Raw genomic sequence first — 22,829 nt, 5'->3', positions numbered from 1 at the left:
TTTACTTGGATTTTGTAACAATGTCCTAAGGGGAGTCTCCCTAATTTGGTCCTCACCCAACTTAAGTCAGTTTGCAATAAACCTGCCAGAGTGATTCTTCTCTCTCTCTCTCTCTCTCTCTCTCTCTCTCTCTCTCTCTCTCTCACACACACACACACACACACACACACACAGCTGGGCTGGGGTTGTAGCTCAGTGGTAGAGCGCTTGCCTAGCACGTGTGAGGCACTGGGTTCGATCCTCAAACCACATAAAAACAAATAAATAAAATAAAGAATGTTTGGAGCATGATATTCCCTTAAAAAAAAAAAAAACAACTGACCACTGCTCTTGCCCTTTTTGGCAATGGTTATCTCATGCCTCTCTCTTCTTCATACTCAGCCTAGAAGCCTCCTCACACCTGCCTCAGGTCATTGGTTCTTGCTGTCTTCTGAAAGAAAAAGTTTCCCACATATTTCTGGGTACTTTCGTCATTTCCTTCAGGTCTCAAAATCATTTCAGCTGTTTTCCTTGATTACTGTAACTAAATAAGCATGCATAGCCCACACCACGCTTTGTTTTTAACTTCTTAGATTTTACCTTCTTAGTTCTACTTAACATGTTCTTTAATTATTTAATAACAACGCAGACAGTGCTCACCGTATACTAAATGCCTTCTATAGTTACTTAATCATAACAATGCTATGAGGTAAATACTTAAGTACTCTTATATTTCCAAGAAGAAATAGAAATCCAGAGGTTAGATAATTGCCTTAAGTCATACGTCCATTCAAGGGTGCAGCTAGGATTCCACCCCACAGAACTAGGCAGGATGACACTTAGGACTGCCTTTCTAATTCTTACTAATGTTTATATTCCGTGTGTCCCCACTGGAATGCAGGCTGCACGCGGGAGCTTCCTTGGAAAACTATCGTTGTCCCCATCACAGGGAACATTGCCTGCCCGCTGCTCCCCCAGATCGAAAATCGTAACTGGCGGGGTTGAAGGGGGGATGTCAGACTTAGCACCGGACGCCTATCTCCAAGGCTCTCCCGGAAATGCCAAGAGCGTATTAGGATCCACGAATAGACTGAGGCAGGCCCGCTTGACTGGTAGGCAGAAGGGGACGGGGCTAGAAAATAACAACTGTTCTTGGCACACGTAATCTTCATTGGCAGAACAGGCCTAAAATTTCAGAGAAAAGGTGGATTCGGAGCGGCGCCAGCGGAGAGACAACTAGACGTCCAAGAAGCAACGAAACGCTGAAGACCAGAGGCCGCTAGGGGCGGGGCGGGAAGTGGCCCAGCGGGTGTCGCCCACAAGATCCGTCTGCCACGCCTCCAGCTGCTGCAAGAATACGCGCTAGGATTGGCCCCGTCCATCTCGGTGACCCCCGCCCCGCCCTGGCCGGCGCGGGGCTGACCCGGAAGTAGTTGTGGAACCGCCGCGCGGCCCTGCTTTCTTTTCCGGTTGGCGTGGTTTGCTGGGGAAGCGTCCTCGGTTCCCGGGCCTTCATCATGAGCGTCCCGGCCTTCATCGATATCAGTGAGGAAGATCAGGTGTGCTCGCGGGCCACAGTGTCGCTAGTGGGAATTGGAGGTTGTCGTAGGGGTGTAACGAGTCGCTGCCGAGACTGGGCCGAGTGGACAGGACGCCGCCCCACGGAGCCGGCCCCGGGGATGAGACCTGGAGCTCTCGCCCCCACGTGTACGAGTAGGGAGGCGGCCATATGATAGGGGCGCGCGTCTCTAGTCTTGAGTCGCACCAGTCGGTCCACCCGCAATCGCGGTGTGGGGTCCAACGTTCCACCGCCAGCTTCCTGGTCGGCGTCGAACTCCCAGCTGGCGTCCCTTGTGACATAGTTCTGACATAGTACTCCTTGACTGATTAGAATGGGGTCTGCTGCTGTCCCCAGCGCAGCCACATCGGGCGCGGGTGGGGTGGAATCTGACTATAGTCAGATTCAAGGGAAAACAACTTTGTAGTAAAAATTAAAAGATTTTATTGTGCGGTCACAAAGGAGTAGGTGGCCCATTTTCCATGTTTAGACTAGGGTTTTCTAATCCTAGTTATGAAAGTACTGTAACCCCCAAATCATATGCTGTGAGGCATACCTGTTGTGAAACATCCCGATACTTAAGTTTACTTAATGGCGTTGTTCTTTGGTATGCAATGGTGCTGTTTGTATTTTACCTATAACATAAGTTGAATTGGTGAGAGCTAAACTAAACATGAAATGACATTGTTTAATTTTGTGTAAATGAAGTCCTAAGTTTATTTTTTTTTCTGTTACTCCGCTAACAGGGAAATTTTGATTTCTGTACCTTTAATAGCATAAGATAATCCTATAGAATTGCAGAAGTGAACCGCTCCCCTATAATAGAATTGCGATCCTGTAGCCCTGTAGAGCAAAGAAAGGAGGGGAAATGAAAAGGGAGGTCAAAAATGTGGAGGGAGGACTGGTGTTGTGACTCAGTGTTAGAACACTTGCCTGGCGTGTGTGAAGCACTGGGTTCATTCTCAGCACCACAAATAAATAAATAAATAAAGCTTCATTGACAACCAAACATTTTTTTAAAAATAAGGAGGGAGCTAAGCACAGATAGAATGATGTGAAGCAAAGGAAAAAAAGCCAACAAACTAGTAATGGAAGTCGATACCAACAATTCGCTGCTAGGTTAATGAAAAAGCATTTGACACTTTCTTTTTAATTAATTTTTTTTAAGATGTAGTTGGACACAATACCTTATTTTTTATTTATTTATTTTTATTTGGTGCTAATGATCGAACCCAGCTCCTTGTAAGTCTTAAGCAAGCACCCTACCACTGAGTCACAACCCCAGCCCCGACACTTGTTTCTAACATAGTGAATTTGTGAATTGAGAAGTTTTTGTCACTGATCAGTCTTCAGAGTCTGATATCTGTCTGTGTGGTGGTGCATGCCTATAATCCCAGCTTCTCCTGAGGCTAAGGAAGGAGGATCCCAGGTTGAAGGGAACCCTAATCAACATAGTGAGACCCTGTCTCAGAAATGAAGTACCATTTCTTATTGTAATACATCAATTTCATGCTAGCCATTCCTTTCAGGGAAATATTCTGATTGTTTCAGGGTTTCAGGTTTAGTCGAATTGTTTGATTAGAGTTAAAAAGTGGAATTGTAATCCTTGTTTGTTTTCCTTTGTCTTGTACTGCTGCTCAACTATTGTGGTCTGTGAAAATGATATAAAAAGAGTAAACTTGATTAGTTCATAGAGAGAGTTTAGTACCCAGAGCTGAGAACACCTTTTTTTCTCGATTGAGCCAGATATTTGCCTTAGGGAAGTATGCTTTCCAGTGGTATTTTTGTTCTAATATGGTGACAGGTAACTTTTTTTTTTTTTTAAATCTTGCTTATAATACTAACTCTTAAATGAAGTTACTATGTGTTGCCCAAAAAAATAGCACCAAGAAGTCTACAACTTAATATATTTACTAAAAACCATATTTGTGGGTTTAAAAATCTCGATGGCTGAGCTAGGGCCGTAGCTCAGTGGTAGAGTGCTTGCCTAACGTGCATGAGGCACTGGGTTCGATCCTCAGCACCCATAAAAATAAACAAATAAAGGCATTCTGCCCATCTACAACTACAAAAAAAAAAAAAAGAAAATTTAAAAAAATCTTGATGGCCTACACCAAGGTGGTTTTTTTTTTTTTTTTTTAATAATTTTGTCTTGAAAATGTGGTGCCTGTGCATTTATTAATGGTATCCTTTCATCTGCTTGTTTTAGTTTTTCAGTTTATTTAAAACCATTTACATTCATATTTGGCTACCATGAATATTAAGCACTCAAATGAGAAGGATTATTAAGTATCAGCTGGTGTGGCATGCCTGTAATCCCAGCTTCTTCAGAGACTGGGGCAGGAGGATTACAATTTCAAGGCCAATTTAGGCAAAAAGGGGGGGGGGGGCTGGGATGTAGCAACATGTATGAGGCTCTGGGTTCAATTCCTAGCACAGCAAATAAATAAATAAATAAATAAACAAACAAATAAAATAGGAAATGTCCAAATGACTAAATGTGGTACTTTAGTTGTGTTTTTATTGGTCCAAATGTACTTTCTCACCCAGATACTTTTTTAAGAGATTTGTTACCTCCTATGTCCAGTTTTATACATTTTATTCGAGGCAATATTCAAAGACATGTCTTTTTAAAATATCTTTGCATTTCTCAAAATTTATGTCTCAAATAGATTCTCAAAAATTAAATTAACAAGTGATTACCCTCTTGGCCCAGTTAACGTTTTAAACTTTCCTAGTAGCTGTGTGTATATATATATGTAGTCGAGAACAATAAAATTTTCATTTCTTTCTAAAGAAGTTGAATTTGCCAAGTCAAATCAATTTCTTCTCTGTGCCCCCCACCCCATATACATGCACACATGGAAGGCCTTTGGGTTATATTAGAAGGCTTTTGCTATATATTGGAAGTCTAACAGGATACAGGTGACTTAAGAGACTTTGAAGGTGATCCTTGTGGTGCCAAGTGTGTCTGGGGCCACAGGCCTTGTGGGGGAATCCTGTGGTTCCTATGGTAGAAGTGAGGAAGAAGTCCTTAAATATAATTTGAAGTAAATTAATTCTTAAATATAGTATTTGCTTTTTGGTTTTTCAGAAGTAGGACAGGATGGTTTGAGTTTTTATATTTTGACATTTATAGTCACCTTTGTAAATATACACATAAAAGAGACTTATGACAATCTTATTTGATTCAACAGGCTGCTGAACTTCGTGCTTATCTGAAATCTAAAGGAGCTGAGATCTCAGAAGAGAACTCAGAAGGTGGACTTCATGTAGATTTAGCTCAAATTATTGAAGCCTGTGATGTCTGTCTGAAGGAAGATGATAAAGGTTTGTTTTATTTTTTCTAATATTACTAATTATGAAAGAACCTACTTTAAATATTTTATGTTAATTTTGTGTTTTTCATTTCAAGCCAATTTTGAGAAAACCTTTAACATTGTGTAATCCTTAAATGTTATTACACACACAAACTGCTAGTGATTTTAGAAGGAACTGAAGAAAAACAGTGAAGCTCTTTGCTCTTCATGAGGTTTAGATAAATGCCAAAGGGGGGGATGATAGCGTTTCAAGTAGTCTAAAAGCCATTTAATTATTAGACCAGTTTCACATGTACTGAGTTAAAGTGGGGAATTTTTAAAAATTGTGGGTTCCGAAATCTCTTAGAGATTAAACTTGGTATATGGATAATCTCTATGAAACTTGAAAATAAGCCCGTCAACCAGAAAGTTAAGAGTTTTCATCTCTTAATAATTTTCTACACATAGATGAAGTTTTCCTTAATTGAAACAACATCCTAACCAAAAGGCTAACAAATAACTTCCAGAATGATTGAATATAATACCAATGTTGAAATAAAAAATATGCATATAGATACTTGCAAATCACTCATTTATTTTTCTAAAATAGAAACCAAATCTTGGATAACAATTTTCTTCCTCACTAATAAGATGTGTAAATTGCTCTGTGAATGTTAGCTGTGCAGAAGAGCTAGTTCAGTTTGAACTCATACTGAGTATATTTTTGCTGCTGTCCATTGAGGACAACTGTTTTATAGTAGCCAGGTTTTCTCTTTCTAAATTGTCCTTAAGCTTTGTGGCTTTTGTTATATTAAAACCCTGGAAATATACATTTAACTAGACATTATATCACAATAGTTGTGTTATTGATACTTGCGTAGATGTGGAAAGTGTGATGAACAGTGTGGTATCCCTCCTGTTGATCCTGGAACCTGACAAGCAGGAAGCATTGATTGAAAGCCTGTGTGAAAAGCTGGTGAAGTTTCGGGAAGGTGAACGCCCATCTCTGAGACTGCAATTGTAAGTTAAGAAGGAAAAGAGGTCTGGTTTTTCACAGGGGCTATTTATGTGTCACTACCTGTTAATGGTTAAGAACAGGCATTCTGGAACTTGACTGTCAGCGGTGTCTCTTACTATCTGTGAACTTGGGCAAGTCATTTAACCTTTCTCTGCCCTAGTTCCTTCCTTAGTGACATGAAGTTACTGATAGTATGATTCCAGGTTTGTGGTGAGAGCATATCACCTCATCTTAACATTATGGTTGCTGATCTCAAACATTGTTTATTGTTTGTTAACCAGGCTAAGCAACCTTTTCCATGGAATGGATAAGAACACTCCTGTAAGATACACAGTGTACTGCAGCCTCATTAAAGTGGCAGCATCTTGTGGAGCCATCCAGTACATTCCAACTGAGCTGGATCAAGTGAGTTACTATGGGTAATAGTGCTTACAAGAAATGTAGCTTTATGTTGTAGCTAAGATAGGAAGAAGCTATGTGTATTCTAAAAATTGTCTTTTAGATTGTGAGAATATATTCAGCGGTGTTACTAATTTTTCCTCCTTTTGCCAATCTCATTATAGGTGAGAAAATGGATTTCTGACTGGAATCTTACCACTGAAAAAAAACACACCCTTTTGAGATTACTTTATGAGGCACTTGTGGATTGTAAGAAAAGGTATTCAGGAGTAATGAACTTACAACTTAAAAGCGTATAAGTAGGTGGGAGTGTTTTTTTTAAGACAGGAAGGGCCAGTAATTTTGTTCTATTGTTCTCCACGGTTAAAATATATATTTCTGTAAATTTACCTACAAAGTTAAAAGATTACTGCAAAGATTGGAGTGATTTTCCTCATCTTTAAACTGTTTAAAAAGCAAAGTCTACTTTTGTTCTAAAAATGATAAAATTGTTAATCCTAGAACTGTGAAAAACATTAGCCTAAATTATTAATTTTTTGTAGTTGTAGATGAACAGTATGCCTTTATTTTGTGTATTTTTTTTTTTTAATGTGGTGCTGAGGATTGAACCTAGTGCCTCACACATGCTAGGCAAGCACTCTGCCACTGAGCTATAGCCCCATCCCCTAGCCTAAATTATTTAATGGTGCTTTGTTGTCTTAGTAGGGATAGAGCTGTTGCTTTTGTTGAATGATGGTGAGGGCCCACCAATCAAATGTTACCACAAAGTCTCATATAAACAATGACCCTGAGCTGAAACTTGGCATTGAGCTGTACTAAATGAGTACCTGTTGGGCTTTGGCAACATCTTGGGTTTCTAAGGCTTCTGTTTAACCCCATAAACTTTATGCCCCAAATATTTATTCTTCTGCATATTCAGTTTTAGAATGCCTACAAATGATATGTTTGGCTCAATTTTTAAAAATTAGTGATGTTTTTGTTTATTGAAGGATAATTCTAACTTTTTGACCTACTTTTTCTCTTTTTTTCATAGTGGTCAAAGACTTTCAGGAAAAGTAATCAGTCTTTAATTTTAGTTTTCTTGCACAAATTTCTCTGTCCTGGCTTTCAGGGCTTTTCTGTTGTGTTAAAAAACTGAAGTTTGCAAACCAAAAAGAAGAGGAAATGTTATATTTTTGTTGTGAAATTTGGAGTGTTTTGTCATAAAATAAAGTAAGCAGGAGATTCTTGCCCTTATAGTGTAGTCATTCAGAAATAGTGGGTACTTTTATATGCTGGTGTGCTTCTGACAGCATTCCAGCCAGTTGTCAGTACAGTATTAAGAGGAAGTAGTTTATACCAAAGACCGTTTCAAATGGAGAACATTAAAAACTATTAGAAAAAGAATCTGTATTTTAATCCAACTATTAAATGTACATGTGGAGTCAGACTACTGGAATTCAAATCTTGGTTTTGCCACTTTTATGACCCTGAATAAGAGACATAATGTTGCTATGCCTTAGTTTCCTACTTCAAAGAAGAAGTGATAATATTAGTGCTTATCTCGGGGTTGTTGAAAAGTTTAAAGATATGTACATTACCTTAAATGAATATTATCTATTTATTGGTGATTTTCAATTATTTCCCTCTGTTTCTTGCCTGAACTTCAGATGTTATTCCTATTTGACTTCTCCATTTAGGTGTTCAAAAGGTGTCTCAAATTTGACACCTACAGAAGTAAACCATAGATTTTTGTTTTCTTCTAAACCAGTTCTGTTTTACTCAACTTAGGACAAAACCATTTTTATACTTTCAGTTGCTCAAGACCAAAACTGGGATTCATCTTTGACTTCTCCTGTTTTATATCCCACATTTAATTTGTCAGTAAATCCAATTAACTTCTTACCACTTCTTTTTTTTTTTTTTACTTTTTAAAAAAAATAAATGACAGCAGAATGCATTACAATTCTTATTACACATATATAGCACAGTTTTTCATATCTCTGATTGTATATAAAGTATGTGGACACCAATTTGTGTTTTCCTACACGTATTTTGGATAATGATGTCTATCACATTCCACCATTCTTACCACTTCTGATGCTACTGTGTGGTCTCAGCTACCATTGTTTCTTTTTGTGATTATTGAAGGAGCCTCTTACCCAGTCTCTTTTGGTTCTTGTCCCTCTATAGTCTGTTCTTAATGTAGTTGCCAGAAAGTTTTGTTTAATGTGGAAGGTCAGATTGATTATGTTTCCCCTCTAGCCGGGACCCCCTAGTGGCTTCATTCAGAGTAAAAAGGCAAAGCTACCTCCAGTACTGTGGTTCTGGCTTTTTTTCCTAGAGTACTCTCCCAGGTTTCCATGTGACTCCCTCTTTTCAGATCTTTAAGCACTTAGCAAGCATAAGAACTTGGACATGACTCCCAGTTTTTAGACATGTGAAAATTAGTTTCCAATATTTGAATTTCAGTTCCTTCATTTTTAAGAACAGATACAGTCCAGTGGACATCTGCACTCTTTGTCATCTTGACCTTTCAGTAGCATGTGGCCATGGTACCCCTTCCCTCAGAAACTCTTCTCTCCATTTAGGTGACACCACTGTCCTTGTTTTCCTCCAGACTCTCTGAAGTTCATTCTGACACATTTGTAAATTAGTATTCCTCTGTTCCTTTAAAGGTTGGTGTTACTCAAGATGTTGGCTTGAGACCTTTTCCTCAGTCTGTTCTTTCTTCTTAGATCATCTCATCTATGGCTTCTGTCACTTACAAAATGAAAATCCATGTCTTTAATGCTGGCTACTCTTCTAAGCTTCAGATCTATACGTCCAACTGTTTTCTGTTTTCACTTGGATGTGTCCAAAGGTGTCACCAACAATGTGACCAAAATGAATTTATTATTTTCTCCCTCTAAGTTAAATCTTCATGTTCAGTAAATGACAGGACCATTTCCTTAAGCAAGAAAACTTAGTGATATCCTCGATTCCCTCCTCTCCATCTCCTTTATCACCACATCTGGTTATTTCTGCTTCTGCAGTGATTTTGTCTCTACCAGCCATCATCATTGCTTCTCTGGGTGGTTTCAGTAGTCTTCAAAGTGGCCTGTATTGCATTGTACAACCACAGGAATTTTTTCCTGAAACAAATTTCATCTTATTTTTTAGGCTTTATTTTCTTTAGGAAGTGCAAAATTCTTAATGTGGTTTATAAAAGTATATAAAAGGGTAATTAACAATGAGTAGAACGTGGTTTTTCTTAGTTTCCCTTTGAATTTTTATAGTTCTATCACTGTATTTAAAAGGCTAACTACCATTTAATCATCCTATTATTATATTTATACATCTTAAGAAACCTTGATTTTGAAAGAATTTTGGAGTACCATTAAAGTTTTAAAGATAAATGATGTAGTTCCAAGGAGTTGAAGTTGAATGAATGCATTTAATTATTTTATGTTTTTTTGTGGTGGTAATGTGATCATCTATGTAACTTTAGTGATAATTTAATTGAAAGATGATCTTGAGTAGAATGACTTAAATGTTTGATGTTGGCTCAATAGCCATACTGTACTAACAGTTTCTGGGACACACCAAACTTTTTCCCCACCCTGAGCATTTATTTATTTATTTACTTACTTATTTGTTTATTTTGCTTGTCAGTGGACCTTTAATTAATTAGCTAATTAACTAATATGTGGTGCTGAGAATTGAACCCAGTGCTTCACACATGCTAGGCGAGTGCTCTACCACTCAGCCACAACCCAGCCCCACCCTGGGCATTTATAATACTTGGTCTTCTCTTGGCCTAGAAATTCATCTTACCCCCATCTTCCACCCCTAGATTTTATTACACCCAAGAAAAGAACATTAAAGGGATATTTACATCCTTTCAATATCAGCCTACCTTCCTTGCCCTGCTCATGCTCTCTAAAATACACTCTGCTTTCTGCCCTATTCTGTTGCATCACCTTATATTTCCTTCATAACACTTACATATTATGTTTCCTTGGTTGTCTGATTTTCCTACAAAAAGGAAAGTTCCATGGCTTTTTTTAATAGGTGGGGACTATGTTGTGTTTCTTGGTCACCATTTATACACACACACACGTATATATCATCAGTACGGGCCTGCCATTAGTGTATATTTTTTAATTAAAGAATGACAGTTATGATGCATTCATATTCCTAAAACAGTATTTCTCCTTAGTGATGCTGCTTCAAAAGTCATGGTGGAATTGCTTGGAAGTTACACGGAAGACAATGCTTCCCAGGCTCGAGTTGATGCCCACAGGTAACATTAAACATTGTTATAATAAGGGCCTGAGGCAAATTGGATTATTGAGTTACATGATTCTGAAATCATGTCTGCAACCAGTAGTGAGCCAAAGCTATTCAATAATGTGTTTCCTGGTGGTTCTGATGTTGATATTCAGATTCAAGATTGGGTTTTGGAAGAACCATAAATTGTATGTATACACTTGGTGTATATGGGGTCTTGCTGGTAAGGGGGTAATGATTCCAACCCAAGAACTAGAATCTAGTCTTGGGTTAGTTTATCTTAATTGTCATGTAAGTGGGGAAAAGTTGATGAATTAATTGCTTAAAGTTGGACATTGCAAATGAGAAGGGCTTTAGTACTAGCTTTAACAAGTAAAAATAAGAATAGTTATTGCTACACATGGACATGTACAGTGGTAGGAGTTGTTAAACAGAGTAGATAGTGGTAAAAAATTTTGACGGGGCTCCCGAATTCAAATATTTACTCAATCCTCTAATTAGCACTTGTTCTTTCTGAGCCTCTTTCATCAGTAAGATGAAAAAACAGTAAGATAATATTGTGTCTCAGTGCATTGTTCTCAGAGTAAATGAGATATGCTTGTAAACCACTTTTTTAGCACATGGTAAGGTGCTTCTGTTGGCTATTTGCTTACCATTGTTCTTTCTCTTCAGCTTTTTATCACAACTTTTTTTTTATTATGTTAAAACAGACCTGATAAAAATATTGATCTGTTAAAATCCCTTCCTATACCATTTTTAACGGTGTATACATTGGACTCTTAACTTACTGAATTAAATACATTTTGTGACTTGCAAAAAAGTTAGTGAAGAACCAGGATGTCAAAACTCTGAGCTTGTGTTTTTGTTTTCTGGTTAAGGTGTATTGTACGAGCATTGAAAGATCCAAATGCATTTCTTTTTGACCATCTTCTTACTTTAAAACCAGTCAAGTTCTTGGAAGGCGAGCTTATTCATGATGTAAGTAGTTCTTCAATGTGAAAATTTTTTGTTTCCTAAATATTGCATACTGAAGCAGCCGTATTTTTTTTTTTCTTTCATTAATGAACTTGACTATGGATAGATGTTACTCTCTCTATATCAGGAACAGGCTGATATTCTCTAACCACTACATACAGTCTTGTTCTTCCTCCCTTATTTATCTCCTAACTTAGCCTTGCCATTATAGACCTCAATAATACACATTTCTTTTTTAATTTCTTGTGTCATTAGCCCCAAATAGGAAGATAAGTCTGATATTTAAAAACACATGAACATACTTTAAAGTGCAAGTATAAATATTTTTTGGATTATTTTCCATTTGGGCTCTACCAAATGTTAACCAACATCTTTCAGTATTGATAATTTAGAGCTCACTATATTTACTGATTGTTTCATTTTAACAGAGAGTCATATGAAAGGAAGTGGTTTGGTAATTTGATGAAACATTGATATTTTACACTAAAAGAAATGTGAAGTTTTATTGTTAGGAGTCAGTGTCTTAAAAAGTATCTTGAGTATAAATCTTGATTCTATCTTGATAATTTTTTTTTCTCAGCTTTTAACCATTTTTGTGAGTGCAAAGTTGGCATCCTATGTCAAGTTTTATCAGAATAATAAAGACTTCATTGATTCACTTGGTAAGTTTTGAGGGATAGAGGTTGGAACATATTCCTTTGATATAACATGTCATATCTGAACATAATTGTTCTGTGAGATCCTGCAAATTATGGTTACAATTTTATCTGTAGATGGCCCTAGCAAGCTTGATAGAACAACAAGACAGTTTAAGATTATATAGAATGAATTGGTAACTAGAAACCAAGTATATAAGATGGCATTTGTGATTTTAAAAATAGACAAGAGAGCATGAAAACCCATAAAGGAGACCGTGAAAGCCTGCTCAGACAACCTGGGCTTGTTGAACTTGAGGCCCTTCCAGCTCTACTATCCCAAGTTCTAGCAGGAATCAGGTGCTTAGAAGAGATTCAGATAGAAATGGTTCCATTAATAATGGGTGTTTTTTAAAATTGGGATGAGAGAGGGAGCAGCAAAGTAACTAAAAGGATCACCATGACTTTGATCATAATGGTGACCTTTGGAAGTATGTGATAAAATTCAGTGATGAAAGGCACTTCATTAAGCTAAAGGTTGTTTATTTGTAGAACTCTTCATTCCTTAGATGTGCGGCAATTTGTATTTTTATTTCTTTTTTTAACTTTTTAAAGATGTAGTTACAAAATTGTAGGAGAAAATGTTTTTTCCCCTCTACTATGTATTTTGTGGTTGGATTATGATTCCTCCTCTGTCAAAAAATTTAAACTACAAAAGTATATAATAGCATTGCTTATATTTTATATGTATAATTATGTATTATATATTAGTTCTGGGGAGTTAAAAATGGATACGTAGTGATTTTACATGATAGAAACTTTGTTAACTTCAGTTTATGAAGACAGCATAAGAAATCTGATTTATATCTTTGAATTTTGTTGTCTGAATGCATCAGAATTCAGTAAATGTTTGCCAAATTGAATTGAACCTTATCCTCTTGAGCAAACCCATGTATGTTCAGTATTTTAATTTTCTTCTGGAGCATGTTTTAAATAATAAAATTATAAAGAGAATACTTAGAAAACCTGCAGTTGAACAGATTTTAAATGTCCTAAAAGTACCAGTTTTTTGACAGCTTTATGCAACTACAGGGATTTGATATCCTCTTAGGCAATAATCAAAATATGTTAGAGGTCAATTATATGTTTCATATTAACATCGATTATTAGACATCTTGGTTGTTTGAGATATAGATGAAGAGTACATTTATAATCTACTTGGTTACACTTAGCTTTCCATTTACTAATCAGTAATTCCTATCACCTATAAATTTTATGCAGCCAATAGAATTGGTGAAGATTGGCTTATTCAAACATAGGCATTTGAAATACACCAAGATTAAGTAGATGCGAAAGTGTGTAGAATGCTTTGCCAGGTGCAGTAGACCCAGAAAACCACATTCTGTCCCAGTTAATTTGCTTTGTGGCATGAAGCTGTGTGATGGAATGTTAATGTCAGCAACCTCTTTATTTACGCACCAAGGCAAAAGGAGTAGTAATTAACACTTTGACACTCCCCCATTGATGTGTAATTGACTGTTTCAAAGGAGCACTGGTTCATAAGCTATTGCATGCATTAAAATTGCGTTTTCTATATTGCAGCATTTTAAGACAAGGGTCAGTGACAATGCAGAAATTGCTCAATGATGCACATTTTTTTATTACTGCATTAAGGTTTTGACATATTAGTAATGAATAAATGTTTCCATAAAATTAGATTTTTTATAACTTTAAATGAAATATGACACAGAACACCATGACTTACTCTTTGAAGGTAGTATTCTAGTTTTATGAAACAAAGCATGACTTCCTTCTCATCTTTAACTCCTACTTCACCAGCTTAAGAGTTTGATTTTTAAAATGGGTATAAAAGGCTTTATAAAGTATGGTTCTTGTTTTACAAAGCAATGAATGACTTTAATCATCAATGAGATGTTTTTAGAGACAAGTTTTCATAGGTAAGATACTGGTTTTATATAATTCATTTTAGAAATAGTTCATTCCTCTATAGGTTTTTTCACTTATGCTAAGGTTGTAACTGCACAAAGAGTAGCAGTAACCTTGATTTTAAAGAGTATTTTGGTTAATATCTTAGAAATATAAGGAGGTTTTTATCATTCATCGTATTGCAAGGAAACAATATGGCCAAAGAATTGGGAATGTTAAGAAATTTTTGAGAATCCAGTATTCTCTGATAGGAAAAAATTCCCAATATATTACTTTATTGTGCTAACTGGAAATCAAATTCCCTAATTTGCTTTTGTTTTGGGTATACCTATTAATTTTCTTCTATATTAGATATTTGTTTATAGAAGATGCTTTTGAGAAAACATTTTATTAAATTTGTGTTTTGTGTTTTATAGATGTATTGCTAGACATTTATTATAGTTGAAAGATTACAATGTCCAGATGCCACAGGTAGCATCTGTTTGTCAAAACGTTTTTTTATTAATGCTGACACCACTTGGGCCAACAGTATCATTGTCTTGTGTCAACTGAATTGCCCTAACATGTTCACATGTAATCTGGTATTATTCAGTTGCTACCTTTTTGCTTCAGAAAGTTAATCAGCATCTGATTTGCATTTGTTAATTAGGGTTAATGTGCACTAATTGATTTTTTGATGCTTGTAGATTTCCATTAAACCCAGTTAGCAATACTTACTTGTGTACCTCATTCGTTTGAGTTATGATGATCATGTTTTTGTTGAATCTGTGCCAAATAGGAAGCCTGCATCATAATTACAGCTAATTAATAGATGATCATGCCCTATATTAATGGGCTTCCCTAGTCTTCTACTAATGTATGAATGTTATAAATTTCAAATTTATTTATGGAGTGTTTAAATAACTTTTTTTTTAAATACAGATTTTAGGCCCTGAATTAGTAGAGGGCACATAATTATTTACTGAGTTTACATAATTTGAAAGTTCAAAGAAAAGGAACATGAAAACAACTCAAGATAAGTTTTAGAAACTTGTTTTTATTAATATATTATCAAAACAAGTATATGTGATACTTGTGTTTTAATTCTTCTGTTTAGGACCAGTTTATAATTTGGGTAACTAGAATTTGCAAATTATTTTGTATTGTCTTTTTTTTCATACTGGGGATTGGACCCCGGGTCACTTTATCACTGAGCCACATCCCCAGCCCATTTGTTTTGTTGAGACAGGGTCTCCTTAAGTTGCTGAGGCTGGCTTTAAACTTGTGATCCTCCTGCCTTGGCCTTCCAAGCTGCTGAGATTACAGGTGTTTGCCACCAAACCCAGCTGTCCTGTATTTTGTAAATGAAACTATTTTGTGGGTCTGAAACTGCCACTTTGTAAGTCCTTTAATGTCTTTGCTCTTTGGTTTTCTTTTTGTAAAGTAAAAGCATCAGGACTAAAACTTGATAAGTTTTGTTCTAGGCTTAACAGTTGTTTGTGATCCAAATAAAGTATAACGGCATATTTTACTAAAAATTAAAAGGCAGGCTGGGGTTGTGGCTCAATGGTAGAGCGCTTGCCTCTCGTATGTGAGGCACTGGTTTTGATTCTCAGCACCGCATATAAATAAAGAAAAGAGAGTTCATTGACAACTAAAAAAAATTTTTTTAAAAAATTTGAATTTTTTAAATTATTTTCTACTTCAGCTTTATAAAGAACAAGTATCACTGCTAATGGTATGGTTTAATTTTATTAACTAAGTATATTGGCTTCTAATGTTTAAATGATAAGCACATTTTGGTTTTCATTTGTAAGTATTAAATCCAAAGTAACCTGAAGGGAAATTGAATGTTTTATAACTGACAATGTTTATGAAAGTATTTAAAATTCACATTTACTAGTAACAGTGACACAGAACAAGTTAATATATATATGTAAGGAATCCTGTGTGTTTAAATAACTAATAGTGAAAATAAGCTTAGGTACTTTAACTATGAAATGTATTTTGATTTTATCTACTAAAATATATGAATAAAAAATGTGAAATGTTCAAAACTTCCAGGGCCTCATTATTTATAGTCCATTCTTAACTTTGAACCTATCAGTCACCTGTGGCAGTGACTTCATTATAGGGTCACCTTGTGGTCTGCAAAATTAAACTGTGTAGGTCTTTAACTAGTATGGATACTTATTAGGCTTCACTATCTTTATTCAGGCCTTTTACATGAACAGAATATGGCAAAAATGAGACTACTTACTTTTATGGGAATGGCAGTGGAAAATAAAGAAATTTCTTTTGATACAATGCAGCAGGAACTTCAAATTGGAGCTGATGATGTTGAAGCCTTTGTTATTGATGGTAAGGCAATTAGAACATTTTATTTCTTCTATGTGGAATGTAAGATTTTGATCTTGAAATGAGCCTTGTGCAGATGAAGCTAGATTCTTTTGTTGCAAATGTGTATGTTTAGTAAACAACTAGGTATATTTGTAATAGAATGAATTCAGTAGGTATGTAAATAATGTGGGTTTTGATGTTCTAGCTCCTGAAATTGTATAGAATCAAGTCCTTTAGGCAGTGTAGTGTTGTGGTTAAGAGCATAGATTTTAGCATAACACCTACGTTTGAGACCAGGTGTTATTACAAAAAGGAAATGGTTAATAGGTACAAAGTGTAGAAATAGAACCTTCTTTCCCTGACAGTAGTATTATAAAGTGACTTAACTGTTAATCAGGAATTTTTTTCCCTGAACTTTCAAAGTTTATACATTGAGGGGATTGTGCAATTAAGATAAGTGTATAGAACTATTGGTATTGTTTCTTCTAATGATCTTGATCTCCAGTGGTCATGTAAGGAAGTAATATCTTGTAAGGAAGTTCATTTTTTTCCACCATATATAAGTGCAGAGAGAACAGCTAGAATCTTAATAAAAACTCTGAGCCTGTAATCCCAGTGGAAAGAGGATCACAAATGCAAGGCCAGTTTCAGCAAATGAGCAAGACCCTGGTTCAAAATAAAACTGGGGATGTAGTTCAATGGTAAAGAACCTCTGGGTTCTATCTCAAGTGCCAACCCTGCCCTCCCAAACTGTGTTAGTGAATATTTATTGGGTGTATGTAACCTTTCTCTTTGTTACATCATATTGTTTTGCTCATTATATTCAAAGAGTTGGTTTGTAAAATAATGTTGGTTAACAGCGTAAAGTTTTATTATGACCAGTTGGACATACCCTAGCAGTTTTTCTTGAAATTTTCTATATAACATTATCATGTAAAAATATATATATATATTTTTTTTTTTTCAGCGGTAAGAACTAAAATGGTCTACTGCAAAATTGATCAGACTCAGAGAAAAGTAGTTGTCAGGTAAGACATTTAATACTTGCAGCATTTTGTAGAACAATTTAGTTTGTTCTAATTATTTCATTTAAATGTTTAGAGAACCAAGGTGGTGTTCTTATCAGTTGACTGTAGTTAAATAGTTGCTATTTATCATAATTTTATTAAAGTTCAGACTGAATGTGATTAGCTTATTTAATGAAAGAGTCCTATTTTCCAGCACATTTCATTTAATGGCTGAGCATTGGCTAGAATACTAATGACTTTTGTGTCTGCTTTATATAGTTGTTCAGGAGAATAGAAGGTTTCAGATCAGTGTGGTAAAGATGTTTTTAAAATAAGTGTCTAAAATTCTCTTATAAATCTAAATCATGCCTTATACTTAACTTTGCTTTTAATTAGATTCAACTGTGAGTGTTATAAAAAGAATATCAGAGGATAAAAGGTTGACTAATGCATTGTTTTTAATTTTTCAATTTTTAGTCATAGCACACATCGGACATTTGGAAAACAACAATGGCAACAACTGTATGACACACTTAATGCCTGGAAACAAAACTTGAACAAAGTGAAAAACAGCCTTTTGAGTCTTTCCGATACCTGAATTTTAATGTAAATAATTTTGTTCTTTGGGGAGAAAAATCAAAACCTTAGTAAAACATTATAAACTAAAATTTTGACTAGTCTGGGCATTTATTGTCTCAATTCTAAAGAAAAATCACAAACCCAGAGGATAGAAAGTAACACATTATAAAGGGTCACTTTGTTTTTTATATATAATGACCTAAGTTCTGTAAGGAAGAATACTAAAGGAACAAGCAGCACTTTGAAAGAAATACATAGAGAAGGGAAGACAAAAGTTTGAAGTTAAAGTTAATTGGGTGCTTAAGAGCAAACTGCAAAATAAAGGCAGCTATCTTAAATGGTGTATTTGCAGAACCAGATAACATACAATTTTAATAACGACAGAAACAAAGTTGGAAGACAACTGTAAAGCTTTAGGTGTAAGTTATTTTATTCTGGTAATAACCGTGCCAGTGTTCCAGTTTCATTTCACTACTGAAAGTATCTGTTAACTTCACTTAATCTATCTTTTCAAACATCTCTTCAGCTTTTCTTTTTTTGAATTGGTTGCCATTTTCTAAGCTTAAAAACTTTTCAGTTATCTGATTTGTCATGAGGCTCTTCCAGTTGTCGATACCAGAAAGGGCAGCCAGATCAGGAGCATCTTTGACCTTGATTGCCTGAAAATGGCTTTGTAGCACAGTGGAAAGCAGAGGCTTTGCTTTGACCTAGGAAAGATAAGTCTGTTTTACCATTTAAATTTTACAAATGACTTTTTATAAAGAATCCTTTTAGCCTCTGCAATTACATTAGATGATAAAAGCCAAGGTTTTCATGCTGATTTACAATTACTTTAATAATATCGGTACAATACAATATATAGTACCTCTTCAAAATATAAGATATTCCAAGGATACCACAATTATTTTCTAAAAGGTCTTGAGTTTATGGTGGAAGGTATTTAAAAAAATTATGAGGTAAAAATTAGTTTGATCTTCTATATCCTTTTCAAATGTCTTTCATCAAAGCTAGGAGAAAATAAAAATTCAGACAGAAACAACCTATAAAACTGCCTTTTCATGTTTCCTCTCATGCTTCAGTGTACTATTGTTGAAGAAACAGGAAAGAGGAATGAGGTATTTTTGAAGTTGGCATGTCTCCAGGAACTAAACTGCCATATTTATACTGTGTTTAAAAAATAACTTTTGTTTTAAAGATTTTTTTCCCCCTGATAAAATACTGGACGTTCAGAAAATGGACAAAAGTATTTAAAAAAAAAAAAAACTTAAAATCATTAATCCATTGCCCAAAGAAACCTGTCAATACTTGGGTATTGTTTATGCCGTTCTTTTTTCTGGTTTTAGCATATTGATTGTTCTGTAGAATTTTCTATTTTGCTTTTCTTCTGTGAGCAGTTTTCTGGGTCTTAAATTTTTCATGAATAACTCTTTAAGTGGCTGCAAAATAGTCCCTGTACAATTCTTCAATTGAATGTTTACATTATTTGCAGTTTATGCCTCTTAAAAATAAGATTGAGGTAATTTCATGGAAAAGAATCTTTGGTCTTCACATACATTACTAGATAAAATCTTCTATTCAAAGGGAATATTAAATGGCTTTAAGATAATAGTTACTGTGTTATTTTGTTATTATCAGGGAAATAATGAGTATTTTAGAAATATGAGTTAACATTCAAATCACCTAAGATCCCAATCACCATTACATATTTTGATGTAAATGTACTGATCTTTTTAGACTTAGATCATATTTTTATCAGTTTACATAGCTGTGTTGAAAAGCATTTTATCATCTCCTGTTCTTTTTTTTCTTTTTTAAAGAGAGAATTTTTTAATATTTATTTTTCAGTTTTTTGGTGGACACAACATCTTTATTTTATTTTTATGTGGTGCTGAGGATCGAACCCAGCGCCTTGCGCATGCCAGACGAGTGCATTACCACTTGAGCCACATCCCCAGCCCTCCTCCTATTCTTTAAAGTCTTTTAAGAAGATGTTTCTGTCCCATTGTTCCATATTTAATCCATTTTTGGACACTGAAACTGTAGATCAGGCTATAATTAGTATCATTTGTTCATAAATTCTTATCAAAAATCTGAGTATTGCTTTACATTAAAATCTTTTCCAGGGCTGGGGTTGAGGCTCAGTGGTAGGGTACTTGCCTAGAACGCATGAGGCATTGGGTTCGATCCCCAGCACCACATATAAATAAATAAAATAAAGGTCCATTCACAACTAAAAGATTTAAAAAAAAAAAAAGTTATTGTGTCCATCTACAACTGAAAATTTTTTTTAAACTTTTTTCAGTTTTATTGGTAAAAGTGGCAATAACATCATTTTCATTGTGAAATATTTTTTACATGAGCTTAAATGTTTGTTAGAATTTAACCACCATTCCCTAAGAGAGTGCTCTGTTTGGCTCCCTGAAAAATTCTACCAGTCCCCTCTAAGCTTTGCCTCTGATTTGGGGGTTGATACTTTTGTATTTGTCTAATTGCTAATGTTCTTTGAAAAGGGTCAAGGTCACTAAGAGACCATAGACAAGTCATTCCAATTTTTATGGTCCTCAGTTTTCTCATCAGTTTCTTTTACCTCCCAGATGCTATTACTGGAAAGAATGAGTAGTATGGAATAAACATGTTCATAGATGAGTATATTTCTGATAATGGTCTGATAATATGTGTTCAATATACTTCCATCAGATCAAAACGGATTCTAAGTGACCCATATGATAGACAAGATAAGGAAAGATAGGTAAAATCTAAATCTAATCTTGAAGTAAAATGATTGTTGAGCTGTGTGATTAAATGGCCCAAAATGCTTGGTACTTTTGGCATCTGGAGCACAAATTAGCGGTTTCTCCAAATCCTGATTCTTTTATTACTTTTTATCTTGATGATAATGGAAAGGAAGGACAGATCTGTTTTTAGCAACCCTCTTGGTGGGAGGGGTAAGAACAGGGATTGGCTCTACAGGAACAAAATACAGATTAAGGTTTTTTGCACTTAGCCTGTCCTATATAGCATAAGGGGTTTCTACCGCCAACTGCAATAATTTTAGTTCCACATGTTGGCACATTTCTTTGCTCTTTCCCTTCTTTTTTAGCAATTTATTACCTCCTACCCTTAACATTTCCCCTAGCTTGGTACTAGTCTTTTTATTTCAGCCTCAGAATTGAATGAATAAAATATATAGCTCTCCATCCTCATTCCTGGATGTGATAAGATTATAGCACACTACCAACCTAAATCCAAGAATAAGAACAAAAAAATTGTATTTTTCAAGTTGCTCTAAAGCCATATGGAAAAGTGGATTCACTCCTAAATTTAACAAAATTGGTGTGAAGAGTGTATAAAAATGTTAAAAATTGTTTTCCTTTTCTGGCTATAAATACAAAATTCATTTGTGTTCATTTACAACAGATTTGGCAAACTTTTTCCCTGCCAAGAATCAGATAATGTATATTTTGAGCTTTGTAGACTTTTCACAACTGCCTAATCCTGTCATTGCAGTGCAGAAGCAGCATATGTAAAGGAATGGGTGTAGCTTTGCTGTACTGTTTTAACTTACTAGGAAGATTTACTTTGATTTTGTCCCATGTTACATGTGCTGAGAATTGAACCCAGTGCCTCACACATGTTAGGCAAGTGCTTAGAGCACTGAGCCACAACTCCAGCTCCATGTACCAGTATTTTTGAGAAGAAATTTTTCTATTATGAAAGTTGAAAAAGCGTAATTCAACATTTGATTAAGAGCCAAGACATCTAGCATAGATTCACTGCAGATAATGTCTCAATGACCTTGGAAAATAATTTTACTTTTTATATCACTGTTTCCTCATCTGCAAAATAGAAAAAAGAATGTATTTACCTTACAGGATGTTGTGGGAATGTTTCTTTCAAAAGGTTATAAATTCTACAAATGTAAATTTTTAAAAATAACATTAATTGCAGGAAGAAAACTAGGAATTAGACACAAAGAACTTCCGTATTAGGTTACTTATAAAAATGGACTTTGAAGGAAATTGTGAATTTTTCATCATCCCCTAAGATGTTTGAAGGTAGAATGTGGGTTTTTTTTTTTTTTTTAATATTCATTTTTTAGTTATAGGTGGACACAATATCTTTGTTTTTATTTTTTTATGAGGTGCTGAGGATTGAACCTGGTGCCTCACGCATGGTAGGTGAGCTCTCTACCTCTGAGCCACAACCCCAGCCCATATTGTGGTTTTGATCTAATTAGCAACAGGGTATCTAGCTTTGCTCTCTAGCTTCCTTTTTGCTTTAACTCTGACTTATCCAATTGACCAAGACCAGAACCTAGGTTTTCCAGTGCCAGATTTACTGATCTCTATTATAAACACATACTTGTACACACCAACCTGAAATTAGACTGCTGTTTTCCAGTTTCTAAAATGTGAAAAGTTGAAATGCATTCTGCTGTCATATATAACTAATTAGGAAGAAAAAGGACAGATCTGATTTTTTGTTTCAGCTCTGCCAAATAAGAATTATGCTATCTCATTTGAGGTTCTCCAATTAATAAAGTACATTGTTAAAAGTTGTTACTTATTAAGGATGTGTTAGTGCTATGGTTTTTTTGTACATGCTAAAGAGAAAGCTGTCTCTCAAATATAAAATATACAGTAACTTTAAAATCTCATTGTGCAGTTGGTTGTTTATAAATAACATTTTAGATCATCTTTGTCAGTTGTACTTGTCTTTTAAGACTTGAACAGTACAGACTTTTTGCTAAAGTTCTGCACAAGGTATAGAACTTAATAAATTTAACCAAATAACCTGTCAGCTGTAGTTAGTTGCTTTTCTTTATGACAAATGGACTCCTGGGAACCATATGAGCTGTACAAA

At 35.1% G+C, this 22,829-nt stretch overlaps 2 protein-coding genes across 2 annotated transcripts in view; one reads left to right on the top strand and one right to left on the bottom strand.

The window, feature by feature from the left end:
- Nucleotides 1-1,383: 1,383 nt before the first annotated feature.
- Nucleotides 1,384-18,055, top strand: Eif3m (eukaryotic translation initiation factor 3 subunit M). Its single transcript, XM_046467529.2, has 11 exons — nt 1,384-1,538; nt 4,735-4,867; nt 5,718-5,856; nt 6,136-6,259; nt 6,418-6,512; nt 10,434-10,517; nt 11,383-11,482; nt 12,060-12,141; nt 16,258-16,401; nt 17,348-17,408; nt 17,865-18,055. Exons 1-11 carry the CDS (start codon nt 1,497-1,499, stop codon nt 17,983-17,985), a joined length of 1,125 nt encoding a protein of 374 aa, XP_046323485.1. The 5' UTR covers nt 1,384-1,496; the 3' UTR covers nt 17,986-18,055.
- Nucleotides 18,056-18,300: 245 nt separating this feature from the next.
- Nucleotides 18,301-22,829, bottom strand: part of Ccdc73 (coiled-coil domain containing 73) — a 132,794-nt gene continuing 128,265 nt past the window's right edge. Inside the window, exon 17 of the mRNA XM_046467528.2 lies at nt 18,301-18,673. Coding sequence (XP_046323484.1) covers nt 18,464-18,673 — 210 coding nt within the window. The 3' untranslated portion in view covers nt 18,301-18,463. The remainder of the gene's footprint in view (nt 18,674-22,829) is intronic.

This window comes from Marmota monax, unplaced genomic scaffold, assembly GCF_021218885.2.
Source record: "Marmota monax isolate L192 unplaced genomic scaffold, Marmota_monax_Labrador192_F-V1.1 WCK01_AAM20220418_F8-fsc00135, whole genome shotgun sequence".
NCBI classification, from domain to species: Eukaryota; Metazoa; Chordata; class Mammalia; order Rodentia; family Sciuridae; genus Marmota; species Marmota monax.
The sequence above is the reverse complement of the archived record's forward strand: the minus strand, read 5'-3'. Positions and strand labels throughout refer to the sequence as shown.

What these genes read in the sequence shown, in the direction of transcription:
- Eif3m (XM_046467529.2), top strand. Translation starts at nt 1,497, where the DNA reads ATGAGCGTCCCGGCCTTCATCGATATCAGTGAGGAAGATCAG. An exon ending in ATATCAGTGAGGAAGATCAG is followed by an intron (nt 1,539 to 4,734) that starts GTGTGCTCGCGG and finishes TTGATTCAACAG; the next exon opens with GCTGCTGAACTTCGTGCTTA. An exon ending in TTCCAACTGAGCTGGATCAA is followed by an intron (nt 6,260 to 6,417) that starts GTGAGTTACTAT and finishes ATCTCATTATAG; the next exon opens with GTGAGAAAATGGATTTCTGA.